Genomic DNA, 19584 nt, shown 5'->3' with positions numbered 1-19584 from the left:
GGTCACTGTGGGAGCAAAGAAGGAGCCAAACAGCTTTTGTCCTCAGTTCTCATTACTCCATCCATGAAACGCTCCCAGTGACCCAGTATAATGAGGACTTACCCGCTGCATATTAAGGAGGTCCTATAACACACAGAGTAACTCATTGCCTTGTCATTAAAATAATCAATCAGTGGGTAAAGAAACAGTGCATGCATGCTAAACCACTTCAGTCATGTCTGACTCTTTATGACCCCATGGACTGTAGCCCACCAGGCTCCTCTGTCCATGGGATTTTCCAGGCAAGTGCCCTGCTCCAGAGGATCTTCCCAACCCAAGGATCAAACCTCCATCCCTTACATCTCCTGCATTGTCAAGCGGGTTCTTTACCACTACTAGCACCACCTTGGAAGACCAAAGAAACAGTATAAACTCCTTAAAGTATCTTCACTTAAACTTGACCCCAAAACTCAGCCCTATTGGAGGTTTGGCCCTTAAACTCAGCCCTATTGGAGGCTCTGGCAACTCCAGCTGAGCCCAGGTTGGTTGTAGAGTGACCAACTACTCAGGCTTGCCCAGGGCTTTCTCAATTCTAAAATTGAAAGTTCTGTATTCTGGGACCCCTCTGTTCTTGGTAAACCAGAAGTGTTGGTCACCTACTTGCCTCTCTCTTTGGATCTTAGCAGTCCCTGTGTTTCTGAGCTAACATCCCCCATCTCTGGGCTCTTAGTACCACTTATTGCAATGAGTTGTGACTACTTGTTTGCTCATGACTCAGATGTCTGCTTTTCTAGGGAAGGTACCATAGTGGGAGTGTTTATACCCCCAGAATCTTGCATAAGGCCTGATGCAAAGCAGGTGCTCAAAATGTATCTGGTGAGTGAATTATTTTATCACAGACTGCTGATGACCTGTGTTGGCCCCCATCTCTCCCTCAGATATAACAGTCTGTGCCCATGACCACATCAGTTGGCATCTGATTGGAATGAGCTCTGGGCCAGAACTGTTCACCATCCATTTCAATGGTCAGGTCCTGGAGCAGAACCATCATAAGATCTCAGCCATCACTCTCATCAGCGCCACGTCCACAACCGCAAACATGACCGTGAGCCCCGAGGGAAGGTGGACCATAGCTTCTCTCATCCCCAGACATTTTCAAGGCAAGAAATTCCTCCACAAGTCTTGCTTATGAATGTAGGATCCTTCTTTCTTCCTACCTAGGCACTAACTCTCTCATTCTCCTTACAAGCTGCCCACGCTCCAGACATAACATTTCTTGGTCCTCAAAAACAAAATTTAGATACTTTGCTCTTAGACTTATAACTTGTTAGTTGGGGATGGAGGAAGTAGAAAAATTGACAAATATTTTTAAAAAATGATGCAAAAGCCAACAAGATCTCTACTTCCTTGAAAGGAGAAAAGAGGAAGGAAACAAAAACATATCTGCAGATATTCTTTCTTGGGGTATTCAATATGCAGCTAAAGGAAAAGAAGTAGATGTTGGAGCCAGTCAAACTTCTGTAAATTTATAGAAAGACCAAGTTATAGACAGTGAAAAAGTTTTAACATGAAAAGATTGTCTTTCATAACAAGACGAGCACAAAGCCTTGCCCACAGAGGAACTCAGTGGATGTGTATTGACTGGAAAAAACAGAATCTAACCAGCTGAGGATTTTAAAGGACATCAGTGAATTCTGGTGGGAAAAAAAATCAACTTAGGTTGTTATATGCTGTCAGGTAAACAAAATAATGCTCTACTGCACATTGTTGCTTTAAAACTGTTAGGAGAAAGGTTTCTGTACATAATAGTAAATATCACTATAGGAAATCATTGTGTTACCAAAATAATGTGTATAAAAGCAAGACATACAAAAAAGAGACACTTCTGGGATCATTTCAGTTTTTGTTCAAACTGAGTGGTCAAAATTATATTTGAAGTAATGAATTGTCACAATATTCCTAGAAGATAGAGTCCCAAATAACAATGAAATAATAAAACTAACATTACTGAGTTTAAGTACTTTTGTCTTTTTACAATTTCATATAGTATATATTAGTATTAATATTATCTTAATTTTACAAACAGATGATAGGAAAAATGAGAAATTGACAAGATCTAAGTCATAAAGTTTTAAGAGTCTGGAAATTACACAAAATTTTTCTCCCTTGAGAAGTACAAAGAAAACCTTTCCAATTTTTTCCCCCTAACCCATCCTCTCTCTTTCCTTTGCTTTTTATTCTTGCCTTCCTCACTGTACTAAAATAGTTTCAAACCAAAATACTCAAAAGTTTTCTAAGTACTATATTCACTGTTATTACTGAAAACTTCCACAAATTTATTTAAAAGATTTGCATTTCTATCAGCCTTAATGTCTTCTCTCAAATTCTTCCATTTCCCTTACGTTCTAACTCAGCTGGGATGCAGGCTTACATAGACATTAAAAACTGTGCAAAGAAAACCAGAAATCCTAAGAAACTAACTCGAGACCAGAGGCGGCACATTAAGAGATGGGAATACTTCATTGCTGCAGAGGAAGTCATTTGGGACTATGCACCTATAATACCAGCAAACATGGACAAGTGAGTTTGGAGGGGTTCTTACTACTGTGCAAATGTTCATGACATGGTCTATAGGGTCCTAGATTCATAGAGTCCTAGATCCATAGGGTGAAATGTCATGAGTTGACAGCTTTCAAGGAAATACGTGTATTGGATTTCATTTTCAAGTCAATCTGAAATTACTCCATACTTACCAAGAGAACTCAGCATGATAATAACTATAGTCATAGGAACAACAACAATAATAATAGCAGCTACCACTTGTTGAATGCTTCCTATTGCCAAGCAGTGTGGTAAACCTTTCTAAGAGCTTTAACTCCACAATTAGAAACAGCTCTTATTTATTTTAGAGATTAGGAAATGGGAGAGCTGGATTAAGAAAATTAGAAATTCAAATAGCTCTTAAACACTTGAAAAACACTCAAGCTCACTCAAGAGAGATATGCAAATTATTAATAAACTTCTGTGGAATACTATTTTTCACCTATCATCAGACTCACAAGTTCAGATGATATAATCTAGTAGCAAGACTGTAGGAAACAAGCTCTATCATGTATTACTGGTGAAAGAGTGAACTGGAAAACCATTCTAGAAGATAATTTGGCAGCATGTATTAAAATTACAAATGCATATATCTTTTGACCCAGCAATCCCACTCTGGGAATTTACTATATAGATTCATATATTTGCTTACAGGTGAAATGAAGTATGTACTGGATGTTCGCAGCTGCATTGTTAGTAGTAGCAAAGGCTTGGAAACAACCTATGCAAGTGAAAGTTGCTCAGTCGTGTCTGACTCTTTGTGACCCCATGGACTGTAGCCCACCAAGATCCTCCTTCCATGGGATTTCCCAGGCAAGAATACTGGAGTGGGTTTCCATTTCCTCCTCCAGGGAATCTCCCAGACCCAGGGATTGAACCTGGGTCTCCTGCATTGCAGGCAGATTCTTTACCATCTGAGATACCAGGGAAGCCCTGAAACAGCCTATAATGTCCCTCAATAGGAATGTATGAGTATATTCACACAATACTAGGCGTCTGTTTTAAAAAGGAGGCAAACATTCTCTCTCTACTAATACAAAAGTTCTCCAAGAGATATTTTTGAATTAATAAGTCGAGGGAACAAGATAGTAGAACAGCAGATTCCCCTACTTGTATCCCGCACCAAGGGGATACCACAAAAATACAAAGGAACACAAGAGACTACTACAAACAATATATACCAGTAAATTGGATAAGTAGCAGAAAGGGAAAACGGTCCTAGAAATATGCACTCCACCAAGACTGAATCAAAAAGAAACAGAAAACCTGAACAGATCAACAAGTAAGAAGATCGAATCAGTAATCAAAAACCTTGAAATAAAAGAAGCCCAGAACCAGATGGCTTCACAAGTATATCATACACGAATCCTCAAACTCTTCCCAAATATTAAAGAGTAGGGAACACTTCCAAACTTATTTTACAAGGGCAGCATTACTCTTATACCTAAGCTAGATAAGGACATTATAAGAAAAAAATTACAGGCCAATATCCTTGATGAACATAAATGCCAAGTTATCAAAATATTAGTAAGCTGAATTCAATACCACATTGACATTATCATAAACTATGATCACACCTCCTGATTTCAAACTATATCACAAAGCTATAGTTATCAAACAGCATAATAATGTCATAAAAACAGACACATAGACCAAATGAACAGAAGCAAGGACTCAGAATAAATATATGCATGTATAGTCAATTAATCTTTGACAAGGTCACTAAGCATACACAATGGGGAAAGGATAGTCTCTTCAATAAATAATGGTGGGAAAACTGGATATCCACATGCAAAAGAATAAAATTATACCCTTAGCTTATTACATACAACATATACAAAAGCTAAGTAAAAATAAATTAAAAACTTAAATGTAATATCTGAAACCATAAAACTCCTGGAAGAAAACAAAACAAAGAAGCTCTTTCACATTGGTCTCAGCAATGATTTTTTTGACTATGACACCAAAAGCATAGAGTAACAAAAGCAAAAATAAACAAGCAGAGCTACATCAAACTGAAAAACTTCTGCAAAACAAACAACAAAATGAAAAGGTAACCTACAGAATGGGATAAAATATCAGCAAACCATGTATCTGATAACAGGTTAATAGCCAAAATACTGGGTTGGCCAAAAAGTTTATTCAGGTTTTTCCACACTATAAAAGGAACTCATGTAATTCAATGGCAAAATAAACAAATGAAAACAGCCTGATTAAAAAATGGGCACAGGACTTAAACTGACATTTTCCCTACAGAAAACATACAAATGGCCAATAGGTATATGAAAAGGTGTCCAGCATCACTAATCATCAAGGAAAAATCATATCCTTGATGAGATATCACCTCACACCTGTGAGGATGACTAGCACGCAAAAGAGGTAACAAGTATTGACGAGGGCACAGAGAAAAGGGAGTCCTTGTACACTGCTGATGAAAATATAAATTGGTGCAGCCTTTATGGAAAACAGGCTTCCCTGGTGGCTCAGACGGTAAAGAAACTGCTTGCAATGCAGGAGACGTAGGTTCAATCCCTGGGTCAAGAAGACCCCCTGGAGAAGGGAATGGCAACCCACTCCAGTATTCTTGCCTGGAGAATCCCCATGGACAGAAGAACCTGAAAGTCCATGGGGTTGTAAAGAGTCAGACACAACTGAGTGACTAACACTTTTACTTGTGGAAAACAGTAAGGAACTTCCTCAAAAAATTAAAAATAGAATTACTGTATGATTCTGCAATCTCACTTCTGGGTATATATCCAAAGGAAATGTAGTATATCCTACCAAAGAGATGCCTATACTTCCATGTCCACTGCAAGTGCTAATCATGATAGCTTAAACGTGGAAACAACCTAAGTGCCTATCAGTGGAGACATATATGTGTATGTATGTTACAATTATACGTGTAATAATTGCATAGTATTCAGCCTTAAAAAAGAAGGAAATCCTGCCATGTGCAATAATATGGATGAACCTGCAGGACATTAGGCTAAGTGAAACATTCCAGACACAGAATGACGTATGCGGAATCTAAAGTTGAACTCATAGAAGCAGAGAGTATAGTGGTGGTTGCCAGGGGCTGAGAGGGTAGGGGGAATGGGAGAAGTTGATCAAAGTATACCAGTTTTCAGTTTTAAAATGAATGAGATCTGGAGACCTAATATAGAGCATAGTATATTAACTAAAGTTAGTAACACCATAGCTAAGAACATTGTATTATATTCTTGAAATTTGTTAAGACAGTAGATCTTAAGTGTTATCAAAATTAAAAAAATAAGCAACTAGGTGAGGTGACAGAGTGGTTATTGGCTTGATTGCGGTAATCTCATGTACTCATATACAAATCATTATGTTGTAAATCTCAGATACATACATTTCTCAGTTATATTTCAATAAAGTCAGAAAATGCAACAAAAAATTCAAGGTATGGTACAGAATATGCAAATAGCTGCTTTTTGTTAGAGGCATGAGAGGAAAAGAATATTTATATCTGCAAGTCATATTTGCATAAAGATGCTCTGGAATTATCTACTTGAACTGAATACAAATAAGTATTTAGGAAAGGCAGGAAGAGTTAGGGAAGTGGGGTTAAGAAAAAAAAAATCCAGATTGCTCTGTAGCAGCAATCAGTGTTTTTTATTGTATATAATAAATCCATAAAATGCATAAACTCTATTATGGAACTCTGCTTTTACAAACAAAGGCAATAAAAAGGACCAAGGGGGAAAGTAGTTCATGTTATCTCCCCTAAATCATTTATTGCAGTAGCTACAGAAGACAGGTGAAGGCAGTTGGTTTTCAGTTGGCACCAGGACTGGGTGGATAGTGGAAGGGATAGCCCAACAGTACAGAACTATGTTTAATAAAGACAGTAGAAACTTCCCAGAGTGGGAATGTGTTCTTTTCGAGATGAAGAAATACCTGGAAAGCCAATTGCTTGTTGTTTTAGTCACTAAGTTGTGTCTGACTCTTTTGCAACCCTATGGCCTGTAGTCCATCAGGCTTCTCTGACCGTGGAATTTTCCAGACAAGAATACTGGAGTGGGTTGCCATTTCTCTCCAGGGGATCTTCCCAACCCAGGCATCAAATCCACACCCCCTTCACTGGCAGGCAGATTCTTTACCACTGAAATTCTTAGCCATCATGGGAGCCCTTAGGAAAGCCAACAGGATACTATAAATTAAGTGATACTTAAGAACAATTCATAGTGTATCTTATCCTTTCATCCAGGTAGACCTTTCAGAGATAGCTACTCTAGAAACCAGAGAGATAGGAAGATGTAAGTAGCTGCTTCTAACCAAGATTATGACTTCATCAGTGGTGGAGGAGACAGATCAGAGGTTTCCAGTTTTCCAACTAGAGAGAAGATATCAGGACTTTGCAAATCACATTAAGGTTTTCCTCCCTGCCCCCCCAAGAAAACTAGCATTTTATCTAATTCAAGAACAGAACTTCTAAACATAGACTCCCATCCTATTGAGTTCTCTACTTGAGAAAAATATTTAATCTTTTAAACTTTATTTCACTTTAAGAAAATACAGATCTCTGCATTTGGATAATTTCTCAAACCGAATTGGAAAACATTATAAGAAGGTTGTCTACAAACAGTACCAAGATGACTCCTTCACCAAACGCCTGGAGGATCCCAGTAGTGAAGGAGATGGGATCTTGGGCCCTATTATCAGAGCCCAGGTCAGAGACACACTGAAAGTAAGTAACAGAAATACAGAATCATGGAAGAACTTGAATAGTGAAAAACAGATGATAAGTACTGGTTATTTTTTTTAACGTGTCCATGTAATTTTGAATTCAAATGTGGTTTTAAATCTTTTTCGTATTTGCGTTTATTATAGCCTATCTCATAATACAAATCATCTAAAATAGTTGATCAGATTATAAAGGAATAAACCAAGGAGCCGATGTAACTGGGGTGAAGGATAATGTGGGGACAAAGAAAATAAAGCCAAGGATAAGTATGATGAAACACATACCATATGCTCCTATAATGTCTGCAAATTTTGTCCTAGGCTTTCTAGCAGCCAAAATAAACAGGTAAATAGGTCAGGCAAGATTCACAATAGTCATAAAAGAAGTACAATTTCCCCTGTTATTGAGACTTAGAGAAAGTTAGCCTATGGATGCTTAAAAAGAGCGTGCTGTGTGATGTGGTAGATGCAATCCTTGACCTATCTACAACTGGTATGATAAATGTAAAAGCTGCATGGCTTTTTATTTAATTATATTTATTTTTAATTGATTGATGATTCTTTACAATATTGGTTTGATTTCTTTTTGGAGGCCTCGGGGTCTTCTGCTATCATTTAGAGGTTACTCTGTAGGAGTTGTTCCATATTTTCATGAGTTTTTGATGTATTTGTCGGGGGGCAGGTGATCTCCCTGCTTACTCCTTGGCCATCTTCTTCCACTTCCTAAAAGTTGCATAGATTTTTAAAATGTTTCTCATTATAGCTGAGAGCATAACCAAATTGAATGAAAACAATTCATCAATGTGGTCTAAGCATGTAGTTCTCTGATGACTGGTCTCTGATGAAAGTAAATTTTGATACGTGTCAGGAACACTGAGTGTTCCTCAGGCTGGTTTCTTTACATGTTGTATCATGTCATCACCTTATCTTTTGGTAAGAACTAGACATCAGAGAATTAAAAGTTGCAATCCTTGGCTAGATTCTAGGATGAACATAATCTGCAGATTAAAGATGACCCGAATGCTTTAGCAAGCAACCAAGTAGAAGATAAGATTAATGTTGTTTTTTTAGATTAAGGAGGCTAATTAGGACTCCTGTGTGATGAAGCTGCTTCCTTCATCTCTTCATGGAAATGAACTAAGAGGATATCTTGCAGACAAAGCCAATTCTGTTCATTAAAAAATAAATAACCAAAGGGCAGAAAACCACCTTTCTCCTGTTTCTCTCTTCCTTCCCTCATTTCTGATCCCTTTTAGGTGCTCTTAGAAAGTATAAAGATGCCTCATTGGAAATTCAAAATCTGGCTATTTGCTATGCCCTGTCAAGAAGATGTTTTGTGAGGGACTTCCCTGGTAGTCCAGTAGCTACGACTCTGCACTTCCAGTGCAGAGGACCCGGGTTCAATCCCTGGTCAGGGAACTAGAGTCCATGTGCCACAACTAAGAGTTTGAATGCTGCAGTTATAAGACTATATGCCTAGAAGATTGAAGATCCTACAGGCCCCATCTAAGACCTGGTGCAGCCATGTAAATAATGAATAAATATTAAAAAAAAAAATAAGAAGATGGCATCAAGGACAAGGGTTTGGGAGATCTGGCAGACTGGAGAAGGGAAGGAGCAGATTCAAAGGCAGATGTGGTCCAAGCCAAAAGGAGAGAGAAAGGGAGATGGGGCTCAACTTGGAGAGGGTGATGTACCGTGAGGAAAATGTCACTTCTAAAATCAAACTTCTCTTTCCATTTTCCACCTTACTATGTAAGTGGAACTCTCTCAAATGCATCTGTCGGGTGATGGGAAGAGGTTGCCCCTCACATACACAGTTATTAGTTTGCATTCACATAAAGACACAAACACACATATGCACCATGCAACAAGTAAATACGCAAAGCTAGCATTGTCTATTCTCATGATTGACCTTAAATCCTGAAATAATGGATTTGAATTAATTTTGTAGATCGTGTTCAAAAATATGGCCAGCCGCTCCTACAGCATTTACCCTCACGGTGTGACATTCTCTCCTTATGACAATGAAGTAAACTCTTCCTCAACCTCAGGTTTGAATCTTTCACGTCTACTGAATGAAATACTGACCTCTGAGAGACTGTCATATTGTCCCACTGTCCTTCTTGCCTGTTAGTATAACTTGTACCGTCAGATGGTATACATGTAGTGTGTGTGCTAAGTTGCTTCAGTGTCTGACTCTTTGTGACCCTAATGACTATAGCCTTCCAGGCCCCTCTGTCCATGGGATTCTCCAGGCAAAAATACTGGAGTGGGTTGTCATGCCCTCCTCCAGGTGATCTTCCCGACCCAGGGATGGAACCCGCGTCTCCTGTGTCTCCTGCATTGACAGGCAGGTTCTTTACCCCTAGTGCCGCCTGAGAAGCCCCCAATATACATGTAGGGGTATCCTCAGAATCACAACCAAACACTGCTTACTTCAGGGAGTTTGTTTATTCTGATGACTACAAAGTATGGTGTCCTTTGTTAGTGTAATAAGAGGCCTCAAGTGGACCAATATCTAATAGCTACAAGCTATCCAGAATAAAATGTGGAAAATTCTGAAAGAGATGGGAATACCAGACCACCTGACCTGCCTCTTGAGAAACCTATATGCAGGTTAGGAAGCAACAGTTAGAACTGGACATGGAACAACAGACTGGTTCCAAATAGGAAAAGGAGTACATCAAGGCTGTATATTGTCACCCTGCTTATTTGACTTATATGCAGAGTACTGGGCTGGAAGAAGCACAAGCTGGAATCAAGATTGCCGGGAGAAGTATCAATAACCTCAGATATGCAAATCACACCATCCTTATGGCAGAAAATGAAGAGGAACTAAAAAGCCTCTTGATGAAAGTGAAAGAGGAGAGTGAAAAAGTTAGCTTAAAGCTCAACATTCAGAAAACTAAGATCATGGCATCTGGTCCCATCACTTCATGGGAAATAGGTGGGGAAACAGTGCAAAGAGTGTCAGACTTTATTTTTTAGGGCTCCAAAATCACTGCAGCTGATGATTGCAGCCATGAATTTAAAAGACGCTTACTCCTTGGAAGGAAAGTTATGACCAATCTAGATAGCATATTCAAAAGCAGAGATGTTACCTTGTCCACAAAGGTTCATCTAGTCAAGGCTATGGTTTTTCCAGTGGTCATATATGGATATGAGAGTTGGACTATAAAGAAAGCTGAGCGCCGAAGAATTGATGCTTTTGAACTGTGGTGTTGGAGAAGACTCTTGAGAGTCCCTTGGACTGCAAGGAGATCCCACCAGTCCATCCTAAAGGAGATCAGTCCTGGGTATTCATTGGAAGGACTGATGCTGAAACTCCAACACTTTGGCCACCTCATGTGAAGAGTTGATTCATTAGAAATGACCCTGATGCTAGGAGGGATTGGGGGCAGGAGGAGAAGGGGACAACAGAGGATGAGATGGCGGGATGGCATCACCGACTCGATGAACATGAGTTTGAGTAAACTCCGGGAGTTGGTGATGGACAGGGAGGCCTGGCATTCTGTGATTCATGGGGTTGCAAAGAGTTGGACACGACTGAGCGACTGAACTGACTGATCCAGAGTTCTGGACATCTCCCAGGAGGCTCAGTGTAAAGAATATGCCTGCCAATGCAGGAGCCTCAGGAGACACAGGTTCAATCCCTGGGTCAGGAAAATCCACTGGAGGAGGTAATGGCAGCCCACTCCAGTATTCTTGCCTGGAAAATCCCATGGTCGGAAGAGCCTGGTGGGCTACAGTCTATAGGGTTGTAAAAGAGTCACATATGACTTAGAGACTAAACAGCAACACCAATTCAAAGTTCTATCAAATGGAGCTTAATATAAAGAGAATATCCCTTTCTCAACACTGATTCTATTGAGAGCTCAATTATTTTAAATTACTCATTCATTTTTTACTTATTTTTTCCATGAAATAATTTTGAAAATCAAAACCAATTTTAAATATACTTTTTTTTAGGCAGCAACACCATGATCAGAGCAGTTCGACCAGGGGAAACCTACACTTATAAGTGGAACATCCTAGAATCTGATGAACCCACAGAAAATGATGCTCAGTGCTTAACAAGACCATACTACAGTAATGTGGACATCACAAGGGACCTTGCTTCTGGACTGATAGGGCTTCTTCTAATTTGTAAGAGCAGATCCTTGGATAGACGAGGCATACAGGTATTTTGTCCCTGAAGTAACCTTTCAGAAATTGAGAACTTCTGATGGGAATAGAGTAGTTCTCATTGGTAAATAACGGGGCTTTTGCATCTGAAGAACAGAAAATATTTGTAGTCCCTTTTTAGCGTGAATGTAACAAGGCTTATTCCTTTAGTTACTTTATTGTCTTATTTATTTCTTAGATAAGTCTTACATGGACTCTATTGGAGAAGACAAGTCTACAGTGCTATAACAGTACTTTTCGTTTGTTTCAAATTCCAGATCTGTCCATACTGGCTACATGATAAGCAAGTCACTTGGTTTCTCTTAATTTTTTCCTTTCATCAAAACAGTATTATTCCTTCCTAAAATTTTTACAGCGCTGTTTCAGGGCTCAGTGAGACATCACCTGGTAAAAGTGACTCTCACAAGGGCTTTGTTCACAGTGGGTTCACAGATGTCTGAATTTGTGGCTCCTCGGGCCCCGAGACCTGTGTGCCTTTAGTTTCTGAGAACTCAGTGTTGTAGGTAATCCTTAGGCCAGGATGCTAATCACTGCACACAGCACTTTTATCCTCCAGAGGGCAGCAGACATTGAGCAGCAGGCTGTGTTTGCCGTGTTTGACGAGAACAAGAGCTGGTACATTGAGGACAACATCTACAAGTTTTGTGAAAATCCTGAGAAGGTGAAACGTGATGACCCCAAGTTTTATGAGTCAAACATCATGAGCAGTAAGTCGGAGGCCTCTTTTTGTCCATCAGTTTTTTATTCCTGTGGCTGAAGTGTGACTGTATCAAGAGGCAGAGGTGTGAATTAGAATCCACTCACCTCTTAGTCTCACTTCCAGTCCAGGAATTTGGTGATGAAATTACTGGGTGATAAAGAACTCTTTTTACAGCAAGAGGTCAATGCTTGTTATCCTTAGACACCCTGTTGGTTTCCTGCTTCCAATACATGTGTGTGTGTGTGTCTGGGTGTGTGTGTGGGTGTGTGAGCACATGTGCATGAACACATGCTCTGAGCAGGGAAGAACAGGGTGAAGGGTGGGGGTAGCTGAGGGAAGAGGCCTTGGTCAAAGGTATCTGAGGATTTTAGACTGGGTGCAAGGTGAATAGTCTTTATGCCCAGGGCAGAAACAAGGTAAATGATCTAAAGCTAGACTCAAATCAAACTAAGCAAAATGCAAACAGGGAGCCAAGAGTCTTAGAAAGCCAATCCATGAAGAGGTTTGAAGTGAGCAGTAAGAAGTACAGAACAGAAAGAATAATCTGAGTCAGGATTCAGCAGGCTTTTCTGTAATTTTAAAGTCCGTGCTCAAAGCCACTGCTATGGGAAGTCTGGGAGAAATTTCACTGAGCCAGCTGGAAGCAAACTTCTCCACAAGGGTCAGGGTCCCTTTCCTCAGAGCTGGGAGTTACTGTACTCATTTTCTCTCATAAGTAATCACAGAAAGGAGGACAATTTCTCCACAGTCTGTTCATATAATTGCAGATGACTGACAGTTGACGATTATTAGAACTGGCAGTTACCAGGAAAATAACTCTGAACAGGGAGTCAGCCTCAGCATTTTTTGCTTAATTTCATTTTGGCAGCAAACCTGTCATAGTTCTAGACCAGTGCTGTCCATTTGAAATTATATATGAGCCATAAATACAATTTAAAATTTTCTAGTAGACATATTAACATTAAAGAGAGAAAGGTGAAGTTTGTTTTAGTAATGTTTTATTTAATATATTGCAAGTATTATTTAAACATATACTCAATATTAAAATTAAAGAGATTTACTTTATTTCTTGCTAAGTCTTGGAAATCCAGTGTGTACTTTATACTCACAGCACATCTGAATCCAGATTATCCATATTTCAAGTGCCCAATAGTCACTAGTGGCTAGTTGCTACCACATTAGTGCAGCTATAGATCATTTAGAAAATCTTCCAGAATCAGGTACAAAGTAAAAACACATTAGGTCAGCTGTGTGATAAGTATTTAAGTGCTCACTAGTGCCAGGCATTATACTAGGATGAGGGTTATTGTGGTAACCCTGGCAGACATAGACCCTGCCCTCATAGAAATCATCTGTGATTTTATTAACATGCTTAGTATATAAGTAAATACTGATACTGCCTAAAAATGTATCCCATTGAAAGAGAATGAAAATGTCTGAACTTGATAGCTGAGTGCAAACTAGAGATTATATAAATGCTAAGATGGAGCAATAAAAACTGAAAAATATGCTAAATAGACTTCGTTTTTAGGGATAATTACTTGTATTCAATAACTAATGCTTTAAGAATTTGACTTTCTTATGTTATGCTTTTTCTCCAGGTAAAATTACTCTAGATAATATTCTAAGTTGACTCTCAGAATATCTTTGAAAGCAGACCTAGAGTATAAAATATACACTTAACGAATGAATAAATCAATGTGAATGAAGGCTTTGTTTTTATCCTGACCTTTCTCCCTTGGCTAACTTTAAAGAATAAGTTCTCATTTGAAAAGTCTGTGTTTGATGTTCAATCTGGTAAAGCTTATCCCATATAATCACTAAGACCCAACCAGAGTATCATTGGGTTATCGTTAGCCACATTTCCTCTTGTTGGTATAGACCTGATGTTTTAACAGATTTCACTCTTCCAGCTATTAACGGCTATGTGCCTGAGAGTATACCCATACTAGGGTTCTGCTTTGATGACACTGTCCAGTGGCACTTCTGCAGTGTGGGAACCCAGAATGACATTTTTACCATTCACTTCACTGGGCACTCATTCATCTATGGAAAGAGGCATGAGGACACCTTGACCCTTTTCCCCATGCAGGGGGAATCCGTGACTGTCACAATGGATAACGTTGGTAAGACTTGGATATTTAGAGGGGATCCTCTGCTCTGCCTGGTCTGCTGCAGCTCTTCAGACTACCACGCTTCCTGGGCTTCTCTCTCTGATTCCTGGTGGGCTTTCCTTTCAATACTATTCATGATTTCTGTTGGGAGAATTGATTACTCAAATGGGTCCAGTCCTTTTATGTGCATTTCATTTAACCTTCTCTGGGCTAAGTGAATGTCATTGCAATATGTGCCAAATGCCTAGGACTCAGTAGACAATCAACATGTTATATCTATGGAAGACTTGCCAGGAAATCACATACCATTTCAAAGAGATTCAATATTGTCTTGGATCCACTTGAATTATTTATTCCTTAGAAATACCTAGATGTTTCTTATTTCTTGGGAAACAATAGAAACAAAAGAAACAATAAGATGTTTCTTATTTCATCATCTTTCACCTAACTTCAGCTCTCTAACAAAATGTGCAACTCACAAGAGCTTTGATATTCAGACCATTTCATTCTTGGGCTTCCCAGGTAGCTCAGTGGTAAAGAACCCGCCTGCCAATGCAGGAGACATAAGAGACCTGGATTTGATCCCTGAGTTGGGAAGATCCCCCTGGAGAAGGGCATGGTAACCCACTCCAGTATTCTTGCCTGAAGAATTCCGTGGACAGAGGAACCTGGCAGGCTATAGTCCATAGGGTCGCACAGAGTCGGACATGACTGAAGTGACTTAGCATACATGTACATTTCATTCTTGATTCATCTCTTTTTGAATATATTCTAAAACAGGGATTCTCAAACTATTTGTGCTGAAAGTTTTTTCTCCCTAATTTGCACCCACCAATACTTTGGGTCCATATTCTGTCAAATAAGATCAATGTACTGATCACATGGCTGGATGTCATGGAAATGTCAGATTGCAAAAAGGTTTCCTATACTCTTTCCTCTCAATTTCATTCCTTATGTCACTGTGGAACAGTAACCAGCAGTTCACAGATCAGTTATGGTCCACAGACCACAGTATCCCTGATGAAAATTCACTGGAAATTATCTGCTACAATGGACCATAGAGTTTTTAATATCTTTTTCTGTCCTCAGAGTTCTCTATTCTGTTTGTTTCTTTTTTGTAGGAACTTGGATGTTAACCACCATGAATTCCAATCCAAGAAGCAAAAAACTACGGCTGAGGTTCAGGGATGCTAAGTGTATCCGGAATGATGATGATGACTCCTATGAGATTATATATGAACCTTCAGGATCTACAGCCATGACTACAAAGAAAATTCATGATTCTTCAGAAATCGAAGATGAAAATGATGCTGACTCTGATTACCAGGACGAACTGGCTTTAATACTAGGTCTTAGGTCATTCAGAAATTCATCACTGAATCAAGAGAAAGATGAGCTCAATCTTACCGCCCTAGCTCTGGAGAAAGACTCTGAATTCATTCCTCCAAGTGCCAACAGATCTCTTGGTTCAAATTCTTCTTCCCCAAGTCATGTTAGCAGGCTTATTGCCAACAACTTTGCAGAATCTCTGAAAACTCTTCTGCACCTGGAAGCCCCTGCAGCTGGTTCCCCCCTGGAACACGCTGGCTTAGATAAGAACTCAGCTCTCAACCCTCCCATGGCAGAGCATTCCAGCCCTTATTCTGAAGACCCTAGAGAAGATCATCCACTCTCAGATGTCACAGGGATAAGCCTACTTCCATTTGGCACAGGATTCAAAAATCGAAAACCTGCCAAACATCAAAGATTCCAGGTAGGAAGAGGCCAAGCAGCAAAGCATAAGTTCTCCCAGACGCGATTCCCAGCACATAAAACCAGGACACGTTTAAGCAAAGACAACTCTTCTTTTTCCAGAATGGGGCCCTGGGAGGACATTCCCAGTGATCTGTTACTCTTACAACAAAAGGATCCATATAAGATTCTGAATGGAGAATGGCATTTGGTTTCTGAGAAAGGCAGTTATGAAATAATCCAAGATGCTAATGAAAACAAGACTGTTAATAAGTTGCCAAACAGCCCCCAGAATGACTCAAGGACTTGGGGAGAAAACATCCCTTTCAAAAACAGTCATGGAAAGCAGAGTGGCCACCCAACATTTTTGGTAACTAGACGTAAACCTCTACAAGACAGACAGGATAGAAGAAATAGATTGAAGGAAGGCCTTCCATTAATTAGGACACGAAGAAAGAAAAAGGAAGAGAAGCCTGCATACCATGTTCCTCTATCTCCAAGGAGTTTTCATCCTCTGAGAGGAGAGGTCAATGCCTCATTTTCAGACAGAAGACATAATCATTCATTGTTACTCCATGCGTCCAATGAAACATCTCTTTCCATAGACCTCAATCAGACATTCCCCTCTATGAATCTTAGCCTTGCAGCCTCACTTCCTGACCATGACCAGACCTCACCAAATGACACCACCAGTCAGACTAGCTCCCCTCCAGATCTTTATCCGACAGTGAGCCCAGAGGAACACTATCAAATATTCCCTATTCAAGACTCTGATCCAACACATTCTACTACAGCCCCCAGTAACAGATCTCCTGATCCAACACATTCTACTACAGCCCCCAGTAACAGATCTCCTCCCACACAGCCCAGCCAGATACCCAACTATGACCTAAGAAACAGGGCCATCCCTACTGATGTGAGTCAAATTTTCCCTTCCTTGGAACTCGAAGTCTGGCAGACAGCTACCTCTCTAGACCTCAGTCAACCATCCATCTCCCCAGACCTTGGCCAGATGGCCCTTTCCCCAGACCCCGGCCAGGAGTCTCTCTCTCCAGACCTTGGCCAGACGTCCCTCTCTCCAGACCTCAGCCAGGAGTCTCTCTCCCCAGACCTTGGCCAGACAGCCCTTTCCCCAGACCCCAGCCAGGAGTCTCTCTCTCCAGACCTTGGCCAGACGTCCCTCTCTCCAGACCTTGGCCAGGAGTCTCTCTCCCCAGACCTTGGCCAGACAGCCCTTTCCCCAGACCCCAGCCAGGAGTCTCTCTCTCCAGACCTTGGCCAGACGTCCCTCTCTCCAGACCTTGGCCAGACAGCCCTTTCCCCAGACCCCAGCCAGGAGTCTCTCTCTCCAGACCTTGGCCAGACGTCCCTCTCTCCAGACCTTGGCCAGGAGTCTCTCTCCCCAGACCTTGGCCAGACAGCCCTTTCCCCAGACCCCAGCCAGGAGTCTCTCTCTCCAGACCTTGGCCAGACGTCCCTCTCTCCAGACCTTGGCCAGACAGCCCTTTCCCCAGACCTCAGCCTGGAGTCTCTCTCTCCAGACCTCAGCCAGCTTGATCTCAAGCAGACATCACCTCCTCTAGATCTTAATCAGACATCCCACACTTCTGAATCAAGTCAGTCATTGCCTCTTCCAGAATTTGGTCAGACTTTCCCTAATGCAGATATTGGTCAGATGCCATCTCCTCCACCAGACTCTACACTAAATAACACTTTTAAACCAGAAGAATTTAATCCGCTGGTTGTAGTAGGCCTCAGTAGAGATGATGGAGATTATATTGAAATTATTCCAAGGCAGAAGGAAGAGAGCAGTGAAGAAGACTATGGTGAATTTGAGTTTGTAGCCTATAATGACCCTTACCAAACTGATCTTAGGACAGATATCAACTCCTCCAGAAATCCTGACAACATTGCAGCATGGTACCTCCGCAGCAACACTGGAAACAGAAAATATTATTACATTGCAGCTGAAGAAATATCCTGGGATTATTCAAAATTTGTGCAAAGGTTTGACCAGTTCTTATATTTTCATTTTTTGCACTAATGCTAAAAAAAGTAATTATAACAGTCTAAGAAGATGATTTTGGACAAATCACTCTAAGATAACTTAGTTCCCCTATATAGTGCAACTTGGCTTATACTCTTTTCCATTGTCAATTCCAAGATAAGCTTTTCTACTTCAGGTGACATCGAGACAACACAAGAGCCATCACTGTGAGAAGTCTTTGGTATGGTGTATTTAAATCAGCAGCCTCCTCTCTCTTCTTTTCTCATCAAAGATGTTCCTACTCCTTCTTGCTCCAGTGCAGAGCCCAATCTATCAATGTTGTTGTTGTTTAGTTGCTAAGTCATGTCTGACTCTTTGTGATCCCATAGACTATAGTTTTCCAGGCTCCTCTGTTCATGGGATTTCCTAGGCAGAATACTGGAGTGGGTTGCCATTTCTTCCTCCAGAGATCTTCCTCACCTAGGGATTGAAACTGCATCTCCTGTGTCTCCTGCTTTGGTAGGCAGATTCTTTACCACTAGCACCACCTGGGAAGTGACTTATCAATAGCTGTAGGATAATCAATATGATTTCACTGAAGTTGGCTTCACATCTAAATTTGTGATGTAGAAATCTCCTTTTGCCATTACTTAACAAAAACATTTTTTAATTGTTTACTGATCAGTATGAAGTATATACCATCTTGGTGAAGATTAAGTCAAATTCCATGTGATTCCAGTTGCTGAGGTCAAGGGTATAAAGTAGCTTAGAAGCAAAAAGCAAGTTTATACCCTCGATTGAGCCATTCATTAGATTATGATTCATCTTGATTGGAACTTTTATTTTAACTTGGTTTATAGCATCACTCACCCACTCCAGTGTTCTTGCCTGGAGAATCCCAGGGACAGGGAAGCCTGGTGGGCTGCCATCTATGGGGTCACACAGAGTCGGACACGACTGAAGTGACTTAGCAGCAGCATAGCATCACTCAGTTAATAAGTCTTTGGGTGTGTGTGTGTGTGTTCAGTCGTGTCTGATTCTTTGTGACCCCATGGACTGTAGCCCGCTAGGCTCCTCTCTCCATGGAATTCCCTAGGCCAGAATACTGGAGTGGGTCGCCATGCTCTCCTCCATGGGATCTCCCCGACCCAGGAATTGAACTTGCGTCTCTTATGTCTCCTACATGACGAGCAGGTTCTTTACCACTAGTGCTACCTGGGAAGTCCAATAACTCCTTAATGAGGGCTTATTCTCTCCTAGGCATTGTGCTAAGTGCTGAGACAATAAAAGAGAATATAAACGCACATGACTCCTGCTCTGACTAGACACATTGTGTCTAGTCGGGCAGGTAGATATGAACCAAGTGCTCATACAAATAAATGTAAAAAAAATAACCATGATGAAGACCAATAAGGAAAAGTGATCGATGGTGGTATGAGAAGTGGCAAGTCTGACTGGAAAAGTGACGTTTGAGTTGAGACCTGAAAATGAACAGGAGGTGGAGAGGGGAAAGCATTCTAGACAGAGAGAACAGCATGATGAAGGCCCTGGGGAAGGAGGAAGCCCTGAGACTGAAGGCC

At 40.6% G+C, this 19584-nt stretch overlaps 1 protein-coding gene across 2 annotated transcripts in view; it reads left to right on the top strand.

Moving 5' to 3' along the window:
* Positions 1-19584, top strand: part of F5 (coagulation factor V) — an 81162-nt gene that overhangs the window by 34971 nt on the left and 26607 nt on the right. The window contains exons 6-14 of one of the 2 annotated variants that reach the window (XM_070768120.1): positions 918-1139; positions 2394-2559; positions 7111-7288; positions 9239-9338; positions 11257-11468; positions 12029-12179; positions 14086-14298; positions 15408-17425; positions 17507-18024. In XM_070768120.1, coding sequence (XP_070624221.1) covers positions 918-1139; positions 2394-2559; positions 7111-7288; positions 9239-9338; positions 11257-11468; positions 12029-12179; positions 14086-14298; positions 15408-17425; positions 17507-18024 — 3778 coding nt within the window. Of the gene's footprint in view, positions 1-917; positions 1140-2393; positions 2560-7110; positions 7289-9238; positions 9339-11256; positions 11469-12028; positions 12180-14085; positions 14299-15407; positions 18025-19584 lie in introns of both variants that reach the window. The other variant, XM_070768119.1, reaches the window with a different exon arrangement.

Source organism: Bos indicus, chromosome 16, assembly GCF_029378745.1.
Source record: "Bos indicus isolate NIAB-ARS_2022 breed Sahiwal x Tharparkar chromosome 16, NIAB-ARS_B.indTharparkar_mat_pri_1.0, whole genome shotgun sequence".
Taxonomy (NCBI): Eukaryota; Metazoa; Chordata; class Mammalia; order Artiodactyla; family Bovidae; genus Bos; species Bos indicus.
The sequence above is the reverse complement of the archived record's forward strand: the minus strand, read 5'-3'. Positions and strand labels throughout refer to the sequence as shown.